General features: G+C 36.7%; 1 protein-coding gene across 4 annotated transcripts in view; it reads right to left on the bottom strand.

Moving 5' to 3' along the window:
• Nucleotides 1-6,681: 6,681 nt before the first annotated feature.
• The window catches only part of pou6f2 (POU class 6 homeobox 2), a 125,890-nt gene continuing 104,908 nt past the window's right edge, over nt 6,682-27,663 (bottom strand). For 3 of the 4 annotated variants that reach the window (XM_079862995.1, XM_079862996.1, XM_079862997.1), the window contains exons 7-10: nt 18,593-18,802; nt 15,705-15,861; nt 14,063-14,231; nt 6,682-7,529 (exon numbers count right to left, since the gene is read on the bottom strand). In XM_079862995.1, coding sequence (XP_079719121.1) covers nt 7,025-7,529; nt 14,063-14,231; nt 15,705-15,861; nt 18,593-18,802 — 1,041 coding nt within the window. In that variant the 3' untranslated portion in view covers nt 6,682-7,024. The remainder of the gene's footprint in view (nt 7,530-14,062; nt 14,232-15,704; nt 15,862-18,592; nt 18,803-27,663) is intronic. The other variant, XM_079862998.1, reaches the window with a different exon arrangement.

Raw genomic sequence — 27,663 nt, 5'->3', positions numbered from 1 at the left:
CTTCGGCGAGCCAGTGTCTTTCCCTTGGCAGAGCCCCCTCTGCCATCACTGACTGGTGTGTCTCCCCCCTGTTATAGGTTGGAGCCACCTCAGTGACATCTCATCCCGTCCATATGTGTATCCTCCACATGTATATCTCCCTACGGGCAGGATGTGGCTTCCGCAGCATATTCCTTTCCAACGAAAGGGCACGCTTTCCCAGTGTTAACAAGTCTGACTAATTGGGTCTTGCTGAACAGCATTGACTTCCCTGGCCCTGTCCTATCTCCGCCTCAATAATGTGGGGGGATCAGGAGGCTTTTGTCTAGACACTGGAAGGTGGCAGCACTAGTGGCGTTTTAATAGGGATCCCAATCAGTCAACACGTCGACAACGTCGAACGTAACCGAGACGTTCTCCAACTTAATACGTAGGCTAAGTAAAGTGTCCATTGAATTTCAATAATTAAGCAGACTGAAGTCAATTATTCTGTTTATACCGTGATTACCACACGTCAAGATATTGTTCAGATGTTTTATTTCAGGACATTTGTCAGGTTTTTTTCGGTAAAACGCTCTTAGAACTAAATTCTTACGCATCTCATTCCAAGCCTCCATTGCTAATTCCATAACATAACGTTTGAGGTAGTAACTTAGGCTTGAGCCAATGATTTGCAGGTATGAGAGAGAGAGAGAGAGAGAGAGAGAGAGAGAGATTAAATGATTAAGCATGTGTGAATTACCCGAATCTGTGCGGCTCTAACAGTGTTTGGCAGCAGTGTCTCTACTGACATTTAGCTGCCTCAAAAACAGCGATTACCTCACCACTGAAAAACGTCATAGCTTTATTTTTATTGAACAAAAAAGTAAATCGCGGGGCAGCAGTGCTGACAACAAGTTTTTCTGAGAGTGTGTGTTTGTATTATGTGTGTGCGTGCAGAGAGAGAGAGAGAGAGAGAGAGAGAGAGAGAGAGAGAGAGAGAGAGAAAGAAAGTGTGCTTTCCATAGATAATAAAAGGTCATTTAGTGGAAAAAAAATATGGACATTTCTATCCTATTGTTAGTAATCCCAGATAGCATGGTGACATTGATACAATGTTGAGTTTTGATCCAAACCATCATTTTGGTTGAGATTGACATTTCAATGTTTAAAGTGTGTTGAATCAGCATTGAAATTTTGATGAAAGCCAAGAGAGAGTGACATTGAATTAACCGTGATTAGTAGTTAAGCATGTATCTCTGCAGAACACTAGTGGGTGTTTCTCAATCAGTGGGGCGTTTTCAAACCACAATGGGCATTTTCAACCGTTTTACCCGATTTGCTCTAATCCACTGGGGGCTTGGTTTAGGGGTGGGCCTTCATGATTTTAGCAAGTCTATTAAAAAATGGTTGAAAAACATTTATTGTAGTTTGAAATTGACCATTTTGGTTTTGCATGTGCACTTCTCAGTAGTCTAATGCTTCCTCATTAGAGAGAAAACATAAGTGCATCCTATACAGAAGTCTTGTTTGTTGAAGCACCTGACATACTGATATGACTTCTCTAGCACAGTTTCAAACAATGGTGCATCCACCTTATTTCTCTGTTCCTTTGTTTTGCGTGCTTATTTGCGTTTGATTTGTGTTGTTACTCACTGTAATTAAATACATTAAAAAGTTATTAAACTGTTTGAATAAAGCATCTATTTTTCTACATTCTTAAAAAAAATGCATCTTGCTTTAGTAAAGTTTATTAGGAATTTCCTGAATAAAGTTCTAACGTCGTTTAACAGATTTCTTGAAGTGCAGGAGACATGAACATGAGCAAGAATGTTACACTGCAAACATATCCCATGTCTTGCATCCGTCAGTGCTTGCATGCATAGCACATTGCTCCTTTAGTGGAAGGTGAATCAGCAGCTTCAAAGGGATAGTTCAGCCTGAAATGAAAATTATGTCATCATTTATTCACCCTCAAGTTGTTCCAAACCTTTATGAATTTCTTTCTTCTGCTGCACACAAAAGATGATAAAGTGAAGAATGTTGGTAACCAGACCGGTGCTGCGTTCCAGTCTAAAATTGTCATGCCCTTCACTCGCTAACTTCCCTCCATCTCGTTCACTCGGATGTACGTCATTGCTTACGTTGCACGAGTGCCCAATACTGGCGGAAACTGCAATGGGCTGAATTGGAACGTCCTAAGCCCTTGATCACTTGGAATCAGCTATGGAGCTGATTTATTTATTTAAGAATTTGTTTAATGCAGCATCCAAATGTTTATAAGTGTGTTTGGGTTGTTTTATATTAAAAAAAAATATAATTAATGTATCATAGAGTTGTCTGTTGTGGTGGTGATTAGACGAGATATGTGGTGACGTCACAATCGTACTGCATTGTGGGACATATAGGTGCCTGAAGTGAACATATGAAGTAGACTCGCTCCCTCGGTCAAAATCGAGGGAACGAGGGTCTGTCCATATAAACTTCCCTCCTCCACTTCACGAAGTGGTACGCACTTCAAAATGGCGGCAGGGATTCCCCCGAGGGGAAGTGCTTAGGGAAGTTCGCAAGTGCGTGTCTAAAAGTGGACTGGAATGCTTACCAGACAGTTGATGGTAGCCATTGACTTCCATGGTATTTTTGTCCTACTATGCAAATCAATGGCCACCGTAAAACTTTCTGGTTACCAACATTCTTTATTTGGTTTGGAAAAACTTGAGGGTGAGTAAACGATGACATCATTTTCATTTCGGGCTGAACTATCCCTTTAAAGAAATTTTCATTGAAAAAAACCTAAGCTTTTTTATTCTACAAGATAAACTTGTTACTTGAATGCTATGTAGTTTCACTGAAAATGAACTGAGATATAGTTAATGGCTATAGCTCAAAGGCGTTTGTTCCTCTTCATGAAGAGTTTAGCTCCAACACCTGCATGGAAGTTTTCATTGATCCTAATGACCTTGATTAGCTCCCTCAGGTGTGTTTAATCAGGGCTGGAGATAAAATTGGACACCCCTGCCATAGCGCTTTCTTTTGATACTGAAACATTAATAGATTTTAGAAAAATAAATTAAATAAACAGAATTTAACGATACTATAATCGTAGTTAGAATATTTTGTGTTCAGCAACTTTTTTTTAAAAAGTAAATCATATTGTGTTTAGTATATTAACATTCTTGAATGTGACTGTATGGCAACTGAATTGATTTGTTCTTGAGTAACATCGTGCTTTCTTTTTCAGATTTCAGAGAACCCAAAGGAAAAGAGGCAGTAGTCTGATGTAAGACAGATTTTTAAAAACCTGAACCGTTGGACCACCTGTAGTTACGATATCAGACTTCTGAAGCCAATTTTATTTTTAAAGGTTGAAATGCTTTTGTCCTATTTCTCCCCCTTTCTTTTTTATAGAATGATCTTTTAATATATTTGTGTCATTGATTGAATCAAATAAATTGACTCAACTGCTGGAAAGGTGTCATTTATATTTTAAAAGGTTTTTCGTCAAATTTTGAAATGGTCAGGGATTTGTTGACACATCATTGAAGTGTAGTTGAAATATTAATGTTGTTTGAACAATAACTTGGTACATCAGATGGCAACGTTGTTTGACATTCCTTTTCAGTTGTATTTTCAGTGTTTCAACAAAATGTATTTAGAATTAACATTGTAACATTGATCAAACCGTATTACCAAAGATTATTTTTGATAATTCAACAGCAGTGATGTAGATTCAACACCATAGTGTAATGTTGATTCAACAATTATTGATTATTTGTTCAACATAATTTCAACATTAACTGAGGGTGCAAAAGTGATGTTGATAAAATATCACTTTGTAATGCTGAATCAATAGTGGGTTTTGGTTCTTTTGCTTAAGACCTTTGAAATAAATATTAATTATATTTATTTATATTTATATAAACTAACAATTATTTTGGCAAAGTGATATGGAACGGTAATGTGGTCCAAAGGCCTAGAACTACTTCGTAGCTGCGCGTTTACTGGAAAATAATTGGACACCTTAGTACATTCATCAACCAATCAGAATCAAGCATTCAACAGCCCTGTGGAATAGCTCTATGTGTTGGCCTATAATGTCAGCCGCTGAGGGATCATGGATCTACTGTCATTTTTAAGGAATTTATTTTACCATAATGATTGAATAAATCTGTGCAATATTGATTTAAATTGAAAAGATTTAATCTTACCTTCTCTTAAAGCTTCCCCTAAAAAAAGTCCAATCCAATGTAAAAAAATAAATAAAATAATTCAGCATAGCGGCAAGATTATGTGCATTGAAGTAGATAAAGACATTAAAATAGCGTTGGGTTCAGTTACCTGAGCGGACTGATATACAAACAGCATTGCCATATATCAGAAAGTGGAATGCCACCAAGAGAATGGTGTAATAATAAATATCATTGAGTATTCACTTGCTTGGTAAAAGTGGATTTTATTCCCTCTGTATATTCTTCTTTTAACTTTAAAACAGGATTTTTAAGACCATGAAATGTGAATTAAGAAATCTTTGTTTCTTCTGCTTTGTAAAATATTCGTCAGTAAGAAATGCAGCCATTGTGTTTCATCTCAAACAATTGTTTATTATTAATTATTATGGTACAAATTAATGTGACAGACTTGAAGCTGTTAAGAAATACACAAAGTGCAGCTTAACTGACCGAACAGATATTGCTCTATATAATACATACAGTTTTCAGTCTATAAAATTTAAAGCATCCTTAGCAGGTTAAACAGCTTTGGTTTCGAGGTCTTGAGAGTAATAACAACGTTAACGTTTCAAACTCGACTGTGTCTGTGTGTGTGTGTGTGTGTGTTCTTCAATAAATCTCAAAAGATTTTCCATCATCTTTCGAAAACAATTGAGTTGAACCACAAAGTTTTCTTTGTTCCCCATTTATACAGGGCAATTCCGGGCAATCAAACTCAAAAATGTATCTTACATAGTGAAAGGGGATAAACAAACATAATGCAGAAACTAAGCAATAAAAAAAGAAGAAAGTCATGAAACTATGTCGGCTCTATACACGTGACCCTGGAAAGCACATCGGAAAGAAAAGCAGGTGAGAATCAATCTATGACGGTCATAAAAACTACTTACAAACATATACACAAGTCCATTATGGTTTGTTGTGAACCTTTGCAGAAAAGTATCATGTTATGACATTGCTCACTACTTAGCAGGACAGTGCTGAGGTAATTTATGATATACTCCATTTAATCAATTTTCTTCAATCAGTTACATATTTCAAGATTGTCAACGACATTTAGCCATTTCTCTGTACAATGTGCATATAACTATTGAGCTTTGGTCCAGCATTGAAAAGATGAGCAAAGGCAGAACGCAGATTTTTGTCTCTTGGTTTTCATTTTTGGTTACAGCTTTATTTCGTAAGCATGTATACCTTAAGACGTCCTGTCTCTGCAACCATACAAAGATGCCATGCTTCTGAATTCATGAAAATGAACGAGCTGGGAGAATGTCATATTATACAATACAAGTTGAGTTAATGTAATTAGACAGCTCCTTTAATGTGAGTCAAGATGTCAGTTGCGTACAGCTGCCAGAAGCCGGACAATTTTTCTGTATATTTTTTCACTATAATTATGGCAAATGTCCATTGTGATGTATTTGAATAAATACCTCAAAAGATTTTCTCTGTTCTGGCCATTTTCTGTTCATTGCTGACGGACAGATACAGACTGAACTAAATAGCAAAATTGTATAGGAAGGAATATCAACAGTCGTTGCTAATCGTTAGTTTTTAGCAACTTTTGATAACTGTGTTTGAGTTAAATATATAAATGCCATACAGCTAACCAATTTTAATTTTAAATGTTGCAGGAAACAAATATTTTAATGTAAACGGACATATTTTTATTGTTTTTGTCTTAAAGTATAAGTATTATACAAAAAAAAAAAAAAAAAAGAGACAAGAAAATAATTCATAAAATTACTGTAAATGTAACCGGAAGATAGGCTGTAGGTTTGTATGATGGTGTATTTGGGACAATGAATTATTTGTTATATATATTAAGGTTTATTCAGAAAAATGTTTGGCTTACATCAAAAACTAGCATTTTCCAGTCCTTTCTTCCATCTGAGCAAGTCTTTTTGACTGACACAATTGAGTTTTTGCACAAAGCCAAAAAAAAAAAAAACCTTAAACCTTAAAATTAAACGATGAGGACACAAGATAACTTGCATAACCCAAGTGAAATAAAGTCATTCATCTCATATATATATATATATATATATATATATAAATATTTTTTTAGTTGAGTGTGACAAAAACAATAAAATGGTTTGAGTACGGTTCAGGCAATGTCCTTGTTCTTTGGCTAGGAGGCTTTGGAAACACCGTAAAATAGCTTTTAATCACAGCTGCAACGAATGTGGATATCTATGGTATGTTCACTGAGAATCTCTTTGCAAAATATTCCTCCCAAGTGCAGCCTTTTATGACGGATGCCTTAATGTTTATGAACACAGTTGACAATGGCCTTATATGGACAGCAGAAACGTGACAATAAACTTCTCAAAGATATTTTTTGGAACTTGTGATTTCAATTTGGTGACAGATTACCAGAAATATTTACATAAAAACCCAAGAGATAAAATAAGACAAAGATTCAATGTCACACCCACCAACCCCATTACACAAATCATTTTCTTTCTTTCTTTCTTCTTCTTTTTTTTTTTTTGTGCCATTTCCCCCCGTAAAAATGTAAAAATGTAAAACACATTTACAATTAAAAAACCTCAGGAATCAGATGCAACAAACTTTGGTAAGTAGTTTCTTCACCATCCTTGATTTAAATATGATCCATGTTCTTAATTCCTCACACACTGCTAATGAATCAGTACTTTAACTCTCTTTTTTCTTGACTTTTTTGGTTTTTGCTTTTTGTGATGATAACACTGACAATATTTCTTTTTGTCTTTGTCGACAGTTCATCCAGTCGACGATGCATCGGATACTAATTGTCCAGGTTTAAGTCCACAACATCAGAAGTTTCGCCATCGGTGCGTGTCCGCCTCATCGAGCTAAGGATGTTCTTCCATATTGTCGACCAGAGGGTCCATTGGTGCGATCGGCCCGAGCTCGGGGGGTTTCAGCCTCTTAATAGTGTTTTTCAACGCTTGCCTCTTATTGCAGAACCAGACGCGCACCACCTCGCGGTCATAGTTCAGTTTCTCCGCGATTTCGGTCATCTCTTGACCGGAGGGGTGAGTATTCTTCTCGAAGTGGCTGTTGAGGATTTCCAGAGCCTGCGGCGTGAAAGAGGTCCGCCGCTTGCGCTTTTTGGAGGGCTCGCTGCCGATAAACTCGGTCAGGTTCTGCATACCGGAGCGATGGCGGGCTTCCGCCTCGGCCATCCAGCGCTCCAGCACGGGCTTAATCTTCTGGGCGCTTTTTGGGGTGATGTCCAACTTCTCGAACCTGGCAGGATATAAAAGGCCAGGGTTCAGTTTGCCTGTCAGACTGCTAGCTATAGTGTTCTCTTGGGCTTCCTGTGGTAGGAAAAAGTGGCTTCTCAGGATGGTGTGTCTGGGGGAGAATTGAGAGAGAACAAGCTTACTCAAGTGCCCAGACCGGGTGAGGGGTTTCCTGTCTGACCCAGTTGCCCAGAAGGGGTCTCTTGGTCCAAGCCGCCAATGGGACAGAGAGTTTCATGACCTCTACTGCATTGCTTCAGCTGTTGCGTGCTGGGAAACAAATGAGTCTAAGCCCAAAGAGCTAGTTTTTGCACTTCCTTCATATGATGCTTTTGTTGACTCTCTGTACCCATGATGCATTGAACCAAGAGGACTCTTCCACGGGCCGGTCCAAATACAAACAAGCACCTGACTGATATCATAAAGAATGAATTCATTTATTTGCCTTCTCTAGCTCCTCTGTACAATCAAAGCCACATATGGCATCACATATGATTAGGAATTCTCTTTTCTGTGAGAGATTTTAATACATATTGTCAAATGGATAACACTAGCATGCAATAAAACATTAAATGCATTATTAATTCACAAATGGTTTAAATTATTCACTCAAATGCACACACATTTGAATACACTTCTAAAACTTCTCCGTCTTCCTCAAGCAAGCCTGATGCTCATTTAATGTTTAATGCTAATACATTTTCACCTTCACTTTTGAATATGTCTGCAAGTTTAGGGTCTCCAGGGAGGTAAATCAGTCTAATATTTAGGTCTTACTTGGCAATTGAGGTAGAAACTTTGCTTTCTGAACAAAAACAATAATGAAAAATGTGTCACGGTTACTAGTTTTACACTAGTTTAAACTAAGTAAAGCTACATTTCACACAACAGCCACTTGAGCTGCAAGAAAGAAAAGAAAAAAACAGGTAAAAGTTTAGTACTCTATGTGGCTCTTTATTTGGGGTTACACTGAACTATGGGAATTGTTTTGAATAGATATAGTTTGGATAGATACACTGGTAGTATACAAGCTACCGGTAGTACCGGTAGTATACTATTATAAGGAAACATGGAATTAGTTTCCATTGTTATGCTGATGACACTCAAATCTATATTTCATCACGGCCAGATGAAAACGCTAAATTATCCAAATTGACAGAGTGTGTTAAAGATATAAAAGATTGGATGACGTGCAATTTTCTTTTATTAAATCTAGACAAGACAGAGGTACTAATCATCGGTTCAAAAAACCGCCCACAAAACCTCTCACACTACAACTTTAACATCGTAGGATGTCCTGTTACTTTATCCTCTACAGTAAAAGACCTGGGTGTTATACTAGACTGCAACCTGTCTTTTGAAAATCATATTTCATATGTTACAAGATTAGCCTTTTTCCACCTTAGAAACATTGATAAGCTACGTAATATGCTATCTGTTTCTGATGAAGAAAAGTTAGTTCATGCGTTCATGACCTCGAGACTAGATTACTGTAATGCTTTATTAGCTGGTTGTCCTGCATCCTCAATAAACAAGCTACAGTTAGTCCAAAATGCCACCGCTAGAATTTAAGAAAATTAAGAAAATATGATCATATAACACCGATTTTATCATCACTACATTGGTTACCTATAAAGTCCCGTATTAATTACAAGGTATTGCTACTGACTTATAAAGCCCTAAACGGCTTAGCTCCAGTCTATTTAACGGACCTTCTATCGCCCTATAATCCATCGCGCTCTTTAAGATCACTAAATTCGAGGCTTTTGGTCATAGGATATCCAGATCCACCAAAGGAGGGAGAGCATTTTCACATTTAGCTCCAAAACTCTGGAATAGTCTTCCAGATACGGTTCGTTGCTCAGACTCACTCTCCCAGTTTAAAACTAGATTAAAGACACATCTCTTCAGCCAGGCATTCATATAATACTTTTAATCTTACAGTTAAATCCGACCTCTAGTTCATAAACGCCAGAGGAGAACTGGCCCCCAACTGAGCCTGGGTTCTCCCAAGGTTTTTTTTTTCTCCATTAGGTCACCTGATGGAGTTTTTCGGTTCCTTGCCAATGTTGCCTTTGGCTTGCTCAGTTGGGGATATTTGGGGATATTTAATTTAATTAATCAATCAACAATACTATTGATCAGCATTACCAAACGTGGACGTTTTCCACTAGAAACAAACATTGATGTATTATTTTAATTTAATACTGTGAAGCTGCTTTGATACAATCTGTATTGTGAAAAGCGCTATATAAATAAACCTGACTTGACTTGACTTGACAAGCTGTTTATGTGTCTCTAAAGCAGTAAAAACTGGTGGGTCAAAAACTAAAAACAGGTTTGTGGTGAAAGAAACTAACCATATGCCATACCATTATTTTATTTTGCATTATTATTTAGAATTACATCATTATAAAATAAATGTGGTGTGTCTCTACAGGATGTTCAATGTAAAATCCCCTTGAGAAGCACTGATACTAATCTACAGCCTGTATAACCAGCTACAGAGTATATACTGTAGTTACAGGAGAACCATACAAGAGCTTTTGTCTCCAAAGACTCCACTGAACGTGGAGATTTCCAGGTGTGTCTTTAATGGGGAGATGTTTCAGTGAGTTCCCTGACCTGCGCTCCCATCCGACACATGGACATCTGTCAGGCAGACACAGAAAAGCCCAGCTGAGGGAGCCGAGAGAGGTGAACTACTGCTCTCTGAAACAACACACAGTCTCTCTTGGTCCTGAGCTCCTGGACAGGCTCCTGTGAGGAGGCCTTTGATGGAATCTTAACTGGCATTTGAAAAGACGCCTGAAGCGGGGGCAAAGGCCCTCGCTCTCCCAGGTCCTCAAACGAAAAGACAAATTTTTTTTTCAGAACGGAGATGAGTGACAGCACCCTGTTAAAGCCAACTGAGCAGGAAAAAGTCCAGGCGTATTGAGATGCCGACTTATTTATAGTCATGTATTATTTAATTTCTTAATTTTAGATCCTGTTCACTGCAGTAACACCAGAAATAAGTTAAATATTTCAGCTTCTGGTTGGAGAGAGACAGCGGGGATATAATAATGCTAATGCAGGATCAACAAAAATCACTACTTTATCAAAGCCATATAAAACTGAGTGGGTTTTAGTAGTGACTACATTTATTTCTTAAGAAAAAAAAGGGGGGGGAGGGGGTAATTGTAATTGGTCAGTTATTTGTTGACAATAATTCAAATCGTACATAAATTTCATAATTGTGATAAGGTTTTGTGCTATTTTGAGATCTGACTTAAGCAATATTAGCAATATATTTCTTATATCAAAATACAGTAAAAAAATAACCTTATGAAATATTATTATAATTTAAAATACTGTTTTATATTTTAATATATTTTAAAATGTATTTATTCCTGTGATGGCAAAGCAGAATTATTAGCCTTAAGAGTCACATGATCCTTCAGAAATCATTCTAATAGGCTGATTTGCTGCTCAAGAAACGTTTATTATTATTGTCAATGGTAAAAACAGTTGTGCTGCTTAACATTTTTGTGGAAACTGTGCAACATTTTTTTTCAGCATTCTTTGATGAATAGAAAGTTTAAAAGAACAACATTTATTTGAAATAGAAATCTTTTGCAACTTTTTTTGTATTCATTTAATGCATCCTTGCTGAATAAAAGTATTAATTCCTTTAAAAATGGGCATTGACACCATTATATGAGAACTGAACTGAGCTGGACGATGACATCACTGTTTTCTCCAGAGCGGCTATACATATAAATTTACTAAATTAATAACTTTTTTACAACAAAAATGAACCATCACTGAACTTACTTAAGATGGACTATGACACGATTTTCTTCTAGATCTGCTGTACAGCAGAAACAAACTCTGTTGCATTATTTTCCTGTTAACACTGTAAAACTTCAAATCTGAATTGTAAAAAGCGCTATATAAATAAAGGTGACTTGACTTGACTTATATTTTTGAACAGAAATATGTATATAGTTTCCGACTCTAATAAATAATAAATTGAATTGACTGTAATAACATTTACTTTTCAAGGATGTTTGAAACTAAATTTCAAAAGTTTGGGCTGAACATTTAATGAATGCATGTGTTACAATTCTCTCCACTCTCCCCCATTCAAAAGATGTCCGGAAATGTTTTTTGAGGCGAATACAGAGGACAGCCTTGAGACAGAAATGAATCAAAAGGCAGTGAGAAAGTAGGTGCGATTAAATATAAATACAGTCATGTTAAGCAGCTCTTCTGCCCAATTTGTCGTGCAAATTACAGATGGCAGCTTTGCAGCCTGAGACATGAATCATTGATGTGAATCCAGTGTTTCGGTGTGGATTAATGTTGTAAATCCACACAGCTTAAAAGTGGAAAAGCGATTCCCATCTCGCAATTATGTGATGATATGACATCTTATGAGCGTCTGTGTGCAACGGTGCATGCAAAAGAGAAAAGGCCGTGAACCGTGCTGCATAAAATCTCATTTGTATGGTGTATTTAACTGATTTAAATAAATGAGGGAGCAAATGATCTTAATAATATGATTTAGATTTTATTGCATTCTTAAAAATATGTTATTCTCAATAAACTGAGTATGTCAAACGTGTATTTTATGATTTCATTCCATTGATGTCAAATGCTTCACATCAGTCATAAGGCATCTGGATTCTCCGGGCTTTAATAATGACCCCTGTCTCTGATCAGTTTGACGATGCACCTTTTTGATTGTTCAGACGAACCAATAATGCTTTTTTCCGCTCTGAACTATGAGATCGGACAAGATAGAGACATCTGTCAGGCCGAGTTTGACTAAGCAAAGACTACAAGAGCCCCAAGAGCTCACACACTCACAAGCGAAAGCACGTTCACCTCTTTCCCCTCTTGTCTCTGCTGATGTTAACTAAACTAAAGCATGTGAAGTCTGCCTTTAAAGCCAAAAACGCTCTGCACACTGTCATGTCCAATGTCATACAAATGAACAAATAATGGGGGAAAAAAAATCCCCCTTCCTTTCTGACGAGATGAAAGGACGCATATAGAGAAAAACATCACATCACCTGTTTATTTTGGAAACTAATGGCTTTTAATGTATGCTATAAATATCTAAATAATGCATGCGGCTAAATATTTCATGCAGGATTTTTAAGACTTTCTGCACTAGTTTGAAGCTTCATAAGGAATTCCCGCACTCTCCCCCCACCCAACAGTTTCAGGTTTTATCGGTCGCTCGTTGCTGATATGATGAAATTTTAACAAGCGTGCGACAGCGGCATGTCAGATAAACACAAGTGTCTCATCAGACAAACTATAAGCCTTTTACAATCCTATAAGCATTAAAATGCACATGGAGACATTGTGCGGTAAGATCAGAGTTCATTCAAACAAGGAATTTTATTTCAAGTGGTAATTAATGTGTCTTTATTATCTAGAATATTGTTCATATTGCTTATTTTGTACTTTTGTTGAACTTTCAATTACTTTTCTAGAGTATTACAGGTACAAAACCCATGTTTTTGTTGTGAGAAGTATTATAAATGTTAGATATACTGATAACAATGTATCACACAATTCAAATAATACATGGTAACTCTTTATTTCGGTCCATTTTAGACATTCTACTAACTATAAGTAACTTTGCAATTACATGTCAACTACCAGTATTAGTAGACTGTCTGCATAATATCTGCTAACACTTTAATTTGAGGGTCCCCCATTCTACTGACTATAAGTAACTTAACTGTCAAATTATTCTACTAACCCGAACCCTAAAGGTCCTTGCACACTGAGTCCGAAATTTTTCGTATTCGTCATTCGGTGGCTCTGAATTGTCAAAACACCTCTCAAAATGCTTGCTACGGATGCGGAAAACACAGAAAATCGAACCCAATCCAATTTTTTTTATGATGGACGAAAGTTTCATGAGGCAGTGTGTAAGCGTGATTGACATAACGTGAGGTCATATTCATTTTTTAACATGCGAAAATTTCGGTGTGATAAGATATTGTGCATCCTTTATAAATGTAATCTAACATCACATTTGTCCGCATGTTGGAGCAAATTGTCCCCTGATGTATACAGTAACTACTGAACTTCTTAAAATGCACACACACACACATAAAAAAGTGCTCTAATGATGATGCTAAATATTTCATTTACTCATGCTACATAATGTCCTAGTTTAGTTTGCAGCGTGAAACACGTTTTATTAAAAGTCCTGTCAAGTTCCTTTCAGCTAAATGTCATGTGAATACATGGCATTGGACCTTAGAAATTATTAAGTGGTTTAAGTGCTTCTTGTAATACCAAAGCTGATGTATTTTACATTAGTAACTGAATCTTTTCATATAGACCGTGCTAAGATGAGTGGAGACGGGCACAGACTGGAATAAAATGGATGTATCTGACATATATTGCTCACTAGTTATGAATGTTTAACATCTCTCTTTAACATCTTAATTATGTGTGATGACATATAAATTGGGTACTACTTGCATGTAAATCCGGGTTTATTTTTTTTTAAATAAAAAGCTACTTTAGAATAATATAATATAATATAATATAATATAATATAATATAATATAATATAATATTTTTTTTTACATATGTGCTAGTACACTTTGATCTGTTTGGTGACCTCCATACCTGCAGATGGCAGACTGGCTGTAGGCTGGTCCTTCAGTTGCACTGAGAGCCTGTCCCACCTGAGTTTGAGTCAGACCCAGAGACAGCCGGCGAATTTTAAACGCTTTGGCGAATTCTCGAATCTCCTCCAGGTTTACACCATCCACCTCACTGGGTGCAGTCTGAGGGTCTATAAAACAGAAGAGAAAAGACTAAACTGCAACTCTCCATTCACACGGATTCAAACACTAAATGCAGAACTGAATATAAGTGTTATAATATGACTGATATGTGAATAGCATTCTAAAATGCCTTTCCAAGCAATGCATATTAATTTTTATGCCAAGTTCTTTCTTTGAACATAACATTTAGCTATGAAAGACAGAGGTATGCAGAGGTTCGATTTCAATTTGATTCATTTAGCAGCTTTGCACTTCAGGGTTTATAGATTCAAGATTTTATTTTGTGCATTTTAGCTTAATAAAATGTGATTGGGCATTATACATCACTGCCAGGTGGGCTTGCATCCTGCTTACATAAGAAAAATTTGGCCGACTAAATAATTCATGGACGTCATTATGAATGAATTATTAAAAGAATGCATCAGCCATATTTAAAGTCAAAATCTATTGAACCAGCACCCTGTCACACCCCATATGCAAATTAGTTGTTGAAACCTGAACTTGCTCCCACGCAATATTGAAAATTCCTGTTACATGAAGCAGTTTTGTCTTTTTGACCACATAATAATGATTTATGACAAATTGTAATGGCACATTGCCTTTTGCCATGTTATTAGTCATTGCTGATCCGTTAAAATTAATTCCTTTTTAATAATACTCGTAGACTGAAGAATTTGACCCCAAAAGGACAACCCTGACTCAATCATATAATGTCTTAACAAAACCCAGCAGTGTGATTCGATATTGCCATCATGACATCCACCTCATTGAATAAAATACACAAAAAAAGATTTGCCAAATACAAAATGTGTACGGTCCTTGAAAATCCGGCATGTATTCCATCTGAGCTGAATGTGGTGGCTGTGGGGTCAGTCAGACTTTATCCCCCCTCCATTCAAAACATGTTCTGGGGAATTAACGTTAGCCAAGGACATCGCGACAAACACAATCTGGCATGGAGAGCTGCACCACGGCGGTAAACTGATGAAATGAATAGAGAATGCTAAAGGTATTGTCTATGTTTTGAACAAAACAAAAAAGGGGAAAAAATGAAAACACAACCAAAGTCCATTGGTTATATCCACAGCAAGTTGATCAATGGAAACTTCCTGTTTATTGAATTTAAAACTCCACTGCAGATGGTTTTAGGCCAATTGGCTTTGACAAATGAGAATTTATCTAAGTAAAACCGTTTTTAAAAGGGCCGCCGTGGCTCTGACAGGCTTGGAGGGAGTGATTTATATGTGGTGCTTCTGGAGGCCAAAGCCGTTCTAAACACAACCTTCCATGCATTAGGTCTACAGTTTGGTCAGCTAGATGACCGAATCAACTAAAATCTGATAAAAACTGAATGAAAAGGCAGCATATTTTCATTAACACTTATATAAAAACATAAAAAAAAAAAAAGTAAACTCAGTGTAAAGTGTTTATGTGTAGTGAAAGTGGATCAGCAAACATGCAGAGATGCAGTGCACACTCACTGCTGACTAGCTGGCCGACGCTGAGGGCCGAGGATGAGGATGATGATGTTGAGGAGGAGGAAGAGGCCTGGCGGAGAGGGCTCTGGCTGTGGGGCATGCGGAGCAGACTTGGCTGAGACACGGGAGGAGCCTGTGAAGTCTGGCCGGCCTGTGGCAGCTGTGGAAAAACACACATGTTGAGTTGCACACACACTAGGAGAACACAATATACACTACTGGTCAAAAGTCAGTGTGGTCAGTAAGATTAATCATTTTCTCCACCAAGGACATGTTAAATTGATATAAAGTGACAGTAAAGACATTTATAATGTTACACAAGATTTCTATTTCAAATAAAAGCTGTTCTTTTGAACTTTATATTCATCAAAGAATAATGGTGCTGAAAATTCAATTACGCCAGCACAGGAGTAAATTACATTCAAAAATATTTTCAAATAGAAAAGTTACTTTCAATTTCGATAATAATTCACAATCTTAATGTTTTGAACAAATAAATGCAGCTTTACAGAAGAGACTTCTTTCAAAAACATTTTAAACTATCTTGGTACCATGGTAGATTAAAAGGAATAGTTAATTCAAATTAAACTCAATTGACAGCATTTGTGGCAAATTCATTTTGACATACTTTGTTATGAAAAAAAGAAGCAAAACTGAATGAGGCACTTATAATGAAAGTGAATGAGATTTAAAAGTGATATTGATTTCACTTTATTTTGATGGTCCCTTTATCACATTCTGTTGACTATAAGTAACGTTGCACCTACATGTCTACTAACTCTCATTAGAGTGTCAATAGAGTATTAGTAGACTGGTAGGGTTAGAATAAGTTGACATGTAGCTGCCAAGTTATTTATGGTCAGTAGAATGTCTGTTGGGGGACCAACACAATAAAGAGTTAGCAGATATTAAGCAGACAGTCTACTAATACTCTAATGAGAGTTAGTTGACATGTAGTTGCAAAGTTACTTATATCAACAGAATGTTCAAAAGAGACTGTCAAAATAAAGTGTTACCTATTTATTTAATTTTTTTAATGAAACCCTTAATTTGTTTACATTTTCTGCATTTTTTAATGGTGTTACTTTCAGTGCGTCCGAAATTGCATACTGAGTAGGTACTACATTTACTTTTAAACTTACTTTGTGACAAAATGTGTGTTCTATATAGTATGTTCATGGGTAGTATGAATGGAATTCGTACATTCTACATCCGCCATGTTGTTACTGTCACGTGACCTATCAGCGTCACTTGCGCCGCTTCACTTCCATTCATAAATCATCTCCCGTGGCCTCATGGCATAGTAAAGGGCCCATCGAATGAGCACTTGAGAATCTTTGCGGAATTTATACGGATACATTTCACCTACTGTTTTTCGAATATGTATTATATGTTTTTTAAATGTTTATTAAAATGATTTTGATACCGATATTTTCAAACTAAAATCACTTAACACATATTGTTTAAGTCTCGTGGCTATTCTATTGAAACAATGAGTACTTTAACATTTACGGATTGGCCCCATTTAGTTTTTCTTTTGTAAATAGCTAATATAATAGTAAATGTATGTATAATTTATTAATTTTTTTTTAAAAAATCGTTTTAATCAACGTTACGTCACAAGTTCTGTTGATTGAAACCGGAATCTTTATTTTTTAGATGGTTCCCAGGGTTTTAAGAGATAAAAGATGTTTGTCCTGTGGTTGTTTACTAGGTAAAACTGTTGAGTCTGTTTATTAGAACGAGCAAACTAGACTCGTCTGTTTATTAGAGATGAGAGATGCGGACCGGTGGAGATGATAGAGGTTGCATTCACTCCCCATGCAATTTCTCATTCAACACGGCTGTCAGATACTTTCAAGTACACAAAAGAAACGTCAGCGTCTGGCTATTCAGCACCGAAACCTTAACACGAAAAGGAAAACACACACATTTACTGAGCCCAGAAATCAAAATTATGTGGCTACAATATGAGTCATTATTATGGGCAATGTGGCATGACTGCGGCACCATACATTTTCATGTTTTATGCACCATCGAGCGCCTCTTGTAGATGGTGCATCTCCACTCTTCAAGAAACAAGCGTCTCATCTGTCTAAAAGTGGGTTGGCTTCTCTCTGCTGTTCTCTTGCACTATTAATTCTCCTCTGTGTGTTTGTGCGCGAGTGTGTTTTTCTTTGGATGCTGAAAGATGTCAGTAGTGTTGCACACACTGTCAGAACTGTTGACAGGTCTGTGAGAATTACCGAGCTTCGGTGGATCTCTCTGCCGCCACCGTGTTTGACAGCCATAAATTATCGCTGCATGAAAATGTTCGGGAGTCAATTTGAAACGCAGACAAATCCATAAACATTATTACAAATGCATTACTGCGTTTACGTCCGTGATCAAAGTTTCCAGTAAATTTGACACAGAGTCGCTCCAACAGAAATGAGGTTGACCTATAGATGCTTTTATAGCCGACCGCTGTAGATTATAGGGTGGGACCGGGGATAATATGTATGTCTCTATAGTCTCTTTTGTTTTGCACTGTTGTTAGAGGCTCTTTAACTGTGTACTCTTACTACCTTCTTGATTATTATTTGATCATTGTTATTTGAGGATGATTTATATTAAAGTTTGATTATTGTTTTGTATTATTATAGGTGCAAGCCTTTGAAATACAGTGTTACTATGCGAGTGGAGAGTTGTATTGGGTTCTGTTGGCATACAGTATCTCTGTCTTTGTCTTACACATGTTTTTGGCTATATTATGCTGTATATTATAGGTTATTATGTGATTATTAGGATACATCATGCACACTTCCTGGTATTTTCATATGGCATATTAAGCTTCACATAATTTCACATCACAGTTTTTGAAATCATTGTTTTAAACAGTCATTACGTACCTGCTGTCCAGGTTTAATGGGTGACAGTGTGATTCCCTGGGTGTTGATCACTGGCAGGATCTGGTTGCCAATCACAGTGGCTATAATCTGACCCTGTGCATTGGTCAGCAGCTGTGGTGTGATTGGCTGGACCTGCAGGGAGGGAGTGCCGCCCCCTGATTGGCTGGAAGGTCCTACAGAGTTTGGCATCAGAGGGATCGTACCAATGATCTATAAAAAGAGACATAAAATCCAGGTTAAACAATTCACTCAGTAATCAACCATATATAATCTATTCTGCTATCATTGAATAATCAAACACAGCAATTTTTTGTCATGATTTGAGCGTTTAGAAACAATGTTTATGAGGCAGTTGTTGTTTGATTTTTTTGGTGCTTTTAAACACTTATAGCTTGGTGAACAGCTTTGGAGAATTTGATGTTTCCCCATTCAAAGAGATAGAAGCTGTACTTGAATGACTGAAATAGCTCCGAGAGGCGTTACGAAAGAAATGACTTGCCTCAAAGGGACTTTGGTCATTACTCCAGTCTTCAAGTGTCACATGATCCTTCAGAAATCACTCTAATTTGCTGATTTGGGGCTCAAGAAACATTTCTTCTTATTATGTTGGAAACATTTGTGCTGGTTACGGTCACTTTTGAACAATTTAATGCATTTCTTTAAAAAAATCGGTAACACTTTACAATAAGGTTCATTAGTTAACTACATTAGTTAACACAAACTAATAATGAACTGCACGTATAACTAATTATTAAAAACTAAGTAGTTTTATTACTTAAAAACGAAGTATTTACTAATACTTTATTAAAACCTTGTTAACATTAGTTAATACACTGTGAAATTACATGAACTAACAGAACAGCTGTATTTTTATTAACTAACGTTAACAAAGGTTAACAAATACAGTAACAAATGTATTGCTCATGGTTAGTTCATGTTAGTTAATACATTAACTAATGTTAACTAATGAACCTTATTGTAAAGTGTTACCAAAAAATCTTACTGATTGATTGATCTTACTCAAGCATATTAATGAATGTTTGCACAAAAATAGTCATATATATATATATGGTGGTATTAAAGGAGATAGACATGACAAAAATGTGTAGTCACACTCATAATCTTTGTACCTGACAAAACAACAAAGACATCAAATTAGAGCACTTCATACACTCCGAGGACCTCATCAGTGTCAGAGTATCAAAGCCCTCAGATTTTACCGGATCGAGGGCTACTTAGTACTGGGCGGAGAAAATAGACTGTATAACCTTTTTATTTTTGAGAGAGGCTTGAAAGACATACACACACTCATACATTACCACTTGCACTGAACCACAAACCTGGCTGAACATACATAGTCTACACACAGACACAAGTATGTGCACATGAAAGCCCCCCACACAAAATGTGCTCTCTGCTCCTCTCTAAAGGTCAGGCTCTGAGTACCTTTATGTGTGCTGGTGCACACCACTGACTGTATTATCTATCATAAGACCAGAGGAAAACTGTGTGTGTGTGTGTGTGTGTGTGTGTGTGTGTGTGTGTGTGTGTGTGTGTGTGTGTGTGTGTAAAATGCAGAGAAGGGCCGAGTTAATAACGTAGCCTCTTAACCACTCGTCCCCCAATAAAACACACACACACACACACACCCCTTTGTAATTCTGGTCCTATATAACGGACGCCCTCCTCCCACAATCCTTTTCACTGGTCTTCTGCACCCCCTTTCTCCAGTTGTCACAGATCAAAGGCCATAACCCTTTGTAGCAGCAGTGTTTTACCTCTCAAGGCCACGGCTTCAATGAGCCATGTAGAACAACAGCGCTGGAGAAAAGGACTCAACGCCTCCTCCCGACACACAACAAGGGTTTATGTCAGTGGAACTGCAAGACTTAAAGCCTCTTTCATCCAGAGCACCACAACTATACTCATGAAATGCATTAATGCAGGAGATCGAAATGCTTGAGTCAAGTAACAGTATAATAAAAAACATTTGCACGTTTTTTTTTTTACTCATAATACACTATGGGCCCTATCTTGCACCCAGCGCAATTGACTTTGTACACCGACGCATGTACCATTCCTATTTTGCACCCGACGCACAGCGGACTTTTCCCTCCACAGACGCATGTCGGTAAATTAGGGAATTAACTTGCGCTCCTGGGGGCGGTTCAACGAAAAGAGGAGGCGTGTTCCGGCACAAACGTTCCCTGGTGCTATTTTGCAGTTTCAGAAAACAATTCCGCCACAGACCAGGAAATACCTAGTTTAAAGTCAGTGGCGCGTTATCCAGATGCTATTTTAAGGGCGCATGCTTGGGAATAATGTAGCATGTGCACAACGTGCATACACTTTGCTTCTCTCATCTACACCGACGCAGCAGTTGCCATTTTTGCAAACCATACATAATTACAAGGAAAAATATTCCACATGAGGGAAATCATTATGGTGTCCATGAAGATGTGAAAAAATAGGCATAAATCTAGCGTACACATTTACCCAAATTATTATACGCCTGTTTAACCGAAGCTAGTTTTTGGGTGGGTTTCTCCCATCCCCATACAATGTCACTTCTCTGTCTTTTATGGCCCTGACGAGAACGTCGGTCTCCTCGGCTGTGAACCGACTGGCGTGCGCCTGGCAAATCCGCCGTTATTATAGCAATCCGCCATAGAACAAGCGCGCCTGCTCTTAAAGGGAATGTGAGATGTCGCTCTGATTGGTTTATTGCACGTTACGCCCAAACCACACCTATGAATAATGTAGCTACTTTAGACCAACCCATTTTAGAGTAATTTATCCCGCCGGTATAATAGCAACAGCCCGAGACCTGCCCACAAAGTTACTTGCGTTTCGCGTTTGATACTTGTGTTTCAGATCGTTAAAATAGGGCCCTATATATTACTCACATTGAGATCAAAACACTTTATACTACCGGTCAAATGTTTCAGGGTCTGTAAGATTTTGTTTTTGAAAGAAGTTATGTTCACCAAGGCTGCATTTATTTTTTTTTAATAAAAAATACAGTAAAAGCAGTCATTTTAAAATAACTGTTCTATTTTAATTCCTGTGATGGCAAAGCTGGATTTTAAGCACCATTACTCCAGTCTTCAGTGTCACATGAATGATCCTTCAGAAATCATTCTAATATGCTGATTTGCTGAAGAAACATTTTTTATTATTTTCAATATGTTGAAAACAGTTGTGCTACTTTTTTTGGAAACTGTGATCCACTTCTTTTTAGGATACTTTGACGAATATACATTTTCAAATGAAAATGGATATTCAGTCAGGAAATAATATATCCTGGACAAGGCTGGGCATTTTTTAGCCATTTTTAATGGATTTAATTAGCATAAAGTCAGATCTATCCGCCTTTTTCCTTCCTTGGGGAAGTTCCACTTAAAAAGACTGAAACAAAATATTTCAAATCAGGTTGCGCTACAAATAATCCTTATACGTCAGTTTTGTTTTTTAATGTGACATGACAAAACAAGAGTATCTATGGCAAGAGCTTTTTTAGTCGCTGAATTATTTTCCACCTGATTATTTTATCTTTTCCTTTGTATTCCGATGTAACAGTATGTAAAAAGACAACATATACTGCGCATTTGTGGTCTGTTCTTCTGATTTAATTTATGATATACTTTTACACTTTTAAATATCCTTTTAATGTTTAATGGTTGAACAGTGAACAGAATAATGCTATCTCTTTGTATACAGTTTTTGAAAATGCTTACTATTGCGTTCATAAAGAGAACCTTTCGCTGATCATTTACAGTTAAACGGAAGTTACTCCTATCATTTTCAAAGTGCCATGGGCATAGGAACTACCAGGGGTCCTCCATGGAAGAATTTGTAATTATGAATTTTGCAATTATCAAAAGTTAGGGATCAATTCGATTTTTAATAAAAGAAAAATAATACTTTTATTCAGCAAGGATGTGTCAGTAAATAGATTTAAATGTTACAAAAGATTTCTATTTCAATTAAATGCTGTTCTTTTGAAACGTCACATTATGATAGTACAATGTGCTGTATATACTGTTTTAGTATTTACACTTGGCATAGAGGCAGGAGGTTATTTCTTGACTTTAAACTAATTTTTGTCAAAATTTTAAATCTGCCTTGAATTAAAACAAAAGCTCAATATTAAGTTAATTTAAACTCAAGACAGCCACTCCCACATTAAAATGTAAGTAAAATTCAAATATAATGTACAAATCCTCTCTATATGACTCTGTCCACCAATGTTTGTTTTAATGGCTTTGCAATGTGAACATCACAATGTTTGTGAATAAATGAACATGCTATATACTGGTACACACATGGGCTGCAGACACATTGAGCTGTGGTGCTCATGCGAGAGTTGCAAGTTCGAGTATAGCACATACTGTCAAGAAATAAAAGGGTAAAACTCTTTAAAAAAAAAAAAAAAAAGGAAAAAAACAACTAGTCTGTGTGTGCGCACATGTCTGATATTCCACCTAGACAGAAAAAGCACCATTGATCTATCGCGTATATTTTAACCTCGCCTGCTAGCGGACCCCCGGCTGCGCTAACAAGCTCTGCATCTGTATAATCTCTGACCGTTCCTCTCCTCCGCCTGTTCCCTCCTCTCTTTGACATAATGACGATGGAGCGGTGGAAAAAAGGAGGGCTGACTATGTGTAATTCACCCTCACCACGGCTCATTTGGTTGCGTTGCTTCGCATTAAGCGACAGATAATTTATCTCTCTCTCTCTCCCTCCCTCCGTCGCTCTTTATCGCTCCCTCTCAATCCTCCGAGGCCCTCTCTACTGCCACTTAGCATATTTTATTGTGCGGTGTGGCGCTCGTGTCCCCCGACATGGCATTTGCATGCCGTCTTGTCTCAGGGCTTGTTCCGCTCAATTATTCACTCTCATTGGACTAAGTGGCTGCTCTAACACGAGCAATAATACAGCACACGAGCTGACAGCTACATACTGTCCCGGGCTGCTCTGAATAACCACGTTCACTGTGCTCTCAGCTTACTGTGGCATACAGGACCTTGTTTTTACAACTGCAACTGCATTAACCTCAAGAAAAAAAATAATTCTGCCATTTCTACACATTATTATGAAGTTTTAGAGATTCGATTTCTTTCACTAATTCAATTATGCAATCAATTATGCTGTACTTTGGTTCCCAGCAGGCACTGTGGCAAAACTAAATTATGCAGATTACCGTTATTGTTTGCTACATGTAAGTGTGTCTAATATTTTAATTTGATGGCTCCTCAGTCTGTTCAGATCATTTTAATAGGGATATGTCAAGGCTTGTTATCTAAACGTTCTAATTAACACTGAAATCCAAATCTTAATCCAAAGCCAATCGACTCTATATGGAGCCTAAGTGAGGGTTAAAATTGATTTCAGATTCAGAAATTAAAATTAATGAAGTAGTTCACCCAAAAATGACAATTCTGTCATCCGCCATGTTGTTCCCAAACCAATATGACTTACTTTCTTCTGTGGAAGATTTTTTGAGAGAAAAAAAGAAGACAATTTTAAAAAGAATAAGAAAAAAAATCAATGGAATCCAATTCTCTGTTTATTCTGTCATTAGATTAGACATTATTTAAAATTTCTTCTTTTATGTTCCTCAGAATAAATAAAGACATGCAGGCATGCGGGTGAATAAATGATGACTAGGGGTGTAACAATATATCGTGTCACAAAATCTCACAATACTGTATATCGCAATACAAAAATGCATCAATATGTATTGTGTATAATTCATGAAAATTAAACTTTCTGAGAGAAAAAATTCAAGTTTTCAGAGTTTTAGTGTTACTACATTAAACTACTATACTATATATTGTTGAATATAATGTAGAATAATGCAATAGGGGAATATTTGTGGGTCCTGATAATGCCAAATGTCTTATGTTACAAGTAAAAAGTGGCCTACATTATTTTAAATATATCTAGTCAGTGACAGAGTGCAAGCATATTCTTCTAAAATAATTCTGTATTTTCAGCTTCAGAATCATCAATATTTATATTCTGGTGTCACCATTGTCCAAGTCCAAGCCTATTCATTGACACCCACAATGTAAAACCGAATTTAGCATTTTAATCAACAGTACATTTTTTGTTAACCTTTTACCAATTGCAATAATATCGTATCGTGAGTTCAGTATCGTGATATGTATCGAATCGTGACATGAGGGTATCGTTACACCCCTAATGATGACTGAATTTTCATTTTTGAGAGAACTACCCCTAGACGTTTTTTTATGTTGATGTGGGTTGAAATTGTTTATGTATGTACTGTATGATGTTTGTCTTAAAACAGCTAAGCTGGAAAAAATATGCTGAAGGACAAATTAAATATAAAATTGTTTCCATCAATGTTTGACATGTTAGAGTTGACATGTGCCTCATGAATCCTTATAAGTAGCAAATAAAAATCCATCTGATTTGGTAAAACCGTGTGAAACATAAGTGGACTTTGCCGGTGACTCGATCACGTTGGGTATTTGATGTAAACAATCTCCTGAAACATTGTCAACCAATTCGGCATGAGCCTGTGCTACACTCTTAAATCTGATCATGTATTTGTCCGCATGAGAAACACCTGCCTGAAATGGCAAGAGATAAAAGAATTACTATGAAGTAAATTCTAAAGGGTCCATATATTGTGTCATACATCTGTTATTTTCTTGTTCTTATATATGACTTGCTTTTGTTCCTCTGCACTTTATACATGCGATACACTGTGGTGAGCGTTCATCTCCCTTCCTACTTTTTTTCTCTCTCTCTGTTTCTCCTCTTTGAGCAGAACTCATTAGGATTATACTGGCAGTGATTCCCAGGGAATGTCATCTCTTCCTGCAGCCAGGCCAATCTTCAGCGTTAGCCATGGCCGCCAGGCAATATCCCTGCCCATTTTCTGCCCTACTGCCCGCTGTTTGGAGGGGAATAAGATGGGGACACATATTGAGAGAGAATTCCAAACTTCTAACACCCGTCACACAGATCAGAAACGGTCAAACACTACAGTCTTGGTAAAAGTTATCAACTGCTTAGCAGTATGGTTAAATAAGTTTTTTTTTCTATTAGATTAAATTATATCTAAAGATCAATGGAAAACTATTAACATGACTTCTGGATTTTATTGGTAAGAGTTTATGCTAAAACAGTAACACTATATTATGTGTCCATGTTATTCATATTGCATATTAATAAAATGAATCCAATTATACGACAATTGTAATTTTAAAAGTAAGATATACACAACAAGTATAAACTGTTCACTAGTATTTAATAAATGTTTAAGTTTAAATTTATAGTACTATAATTTTTTTTTTTTCAATTTAAGGTCATACACTACACGGTTGAGTACATAGAGCATAAGTACACAGTGTATAAGTGCATAGCGTATAGTGCGTCATTTGGGACGTGACTAGATTCTATTTACACTAAGTGAAAATAGCATATTTTCTTAGTCATAGCTGCTATTTACACTAAGTTTAAATAGCAATAGATTCTATTTACTGTGTAAAAATAGCAGTATTTTCTTTGCAACAAGTGTAGTGTAGTGCAATAAATATTGGCAGATACTATTTGCACCTCAGTGTTGTTGTACATTAAACGGTATGCAATAATAACAGAGTGTAAATGATTATACTTATTAAATTATTAAATGGATGGCTCCTTATTGGTACAATAAAACCCTCCCTACACCTACCCCTAACCGATAAACACTTTAATATTAAACACTTTATTTCCACTTTTTGAAAAAAAAAGTTCATTTTTATTAAAAATAAATGCCTCTCAGATCTGATATGTGATGGGAAAGGGAATAGGTTGAATCCGCGCGCCTTACCCCAACACTATTGCTACTGTTGACAATCCAGAGTCTTCTGTAATTTCGTCTGTCCCAACCAGACGTCAGGGGGCGGAGTTAGTGTAAATAGCCTCTGCCAACAAGGTGGGCTATTTGCACTTAGTGTAAACAGACACTCCGTTATTTATTTACTTATTTATTTGTTTATTTTTTCACTATTTTCCAATGGAGTCTTTACCCACATAAAATTAGAATGATTTAAACCAAGGATGATGAAACCAAGTTGAAAATTCAAAGGAGGGAGATGTTTAAAGCCCAACAGTGTTAAAAGAGCTGGGAATTCTGCCCCTGCTATCAGTCAGGCCCAGAAGAGACTGCTAAAGTCATTGTGGTGAAAAACTTTGATCTTCCTACTCATTTGATCCTAAGCAAAAAAAAAAAGAAGTTGTTTATTTTCCTTCTAAAATACGAATGACTAGACTTGACAGTGGGAATGGCAGAGGACCGTTTTAGACCGTCCGTCGCATATGCAGATTGATATCTAAAAGTTTATTTTTATTCTTCTCACTAACATTTTGATATTTAAAATGAACAGAACGCCAACAATAAAAAGAACTAGCTAGGTTAGCTGATTACCTTACAAGTCCATAGGTAACGCCATACTACCATACAAGTGGATGCAATGAGACCTGTTTGTTCATGTGACGTTTGGCATAAACCTATTATTTGTCAAATTATAAATAATACAGTTAAACATATAAGACTAAGTCATATTCAAGTAATAAACATGCTTACAGTATTTGAATATGTGTTCATTCTAAGATACAGTAACATTTACTATTTATTTCCTTCTTCAAATGTTACCATTAAAGGAATAGTTCACTTCAAACTGAAAATTCTGTCATCATTTACTCACCCTCAAGTTGTTTCAAACCTGTATGAACTTCTTTCTTCTGCTGAACACAAAGGAAGATATTTTGAAAAATGTCAGACAGGCATCAAGCAGGTCCAAATGGGGTTCATCGACTGTCTGGTTACCGACAATCTTCAAAATATCTTTGTGTTCAGTAGAAGAACTCTCCTTTAACGCTCAATCCTCCACAAACATAATGCACATCCTTTTCTGAGACCCAAACGAGGAGATATTCAGCTGTGTGGCAGCTGAGGGAAAAACTCTGCTACTTATAGACTATGCTCAAAGCAACACTGCCAGAATTGTGTTATTTCAGTAATCTATTATCAGGCCAACATTAACGCC

This window comes from Squalius cephalus, assembly GCF_949319135.1.
Source record: "Squalius cephalus genome assembly, chromosome: 25".
In the NCBI taxonomy this organism is placed as follows: Eukaryota; Metazoa; Chordata; class Actinopteri; order Cypriniformes; family Leuciscidae; genus Squalius; species Squalius cephalus.
This window is presented reverse-complemented; position numbering and strand designations above follow the sequence as displayed.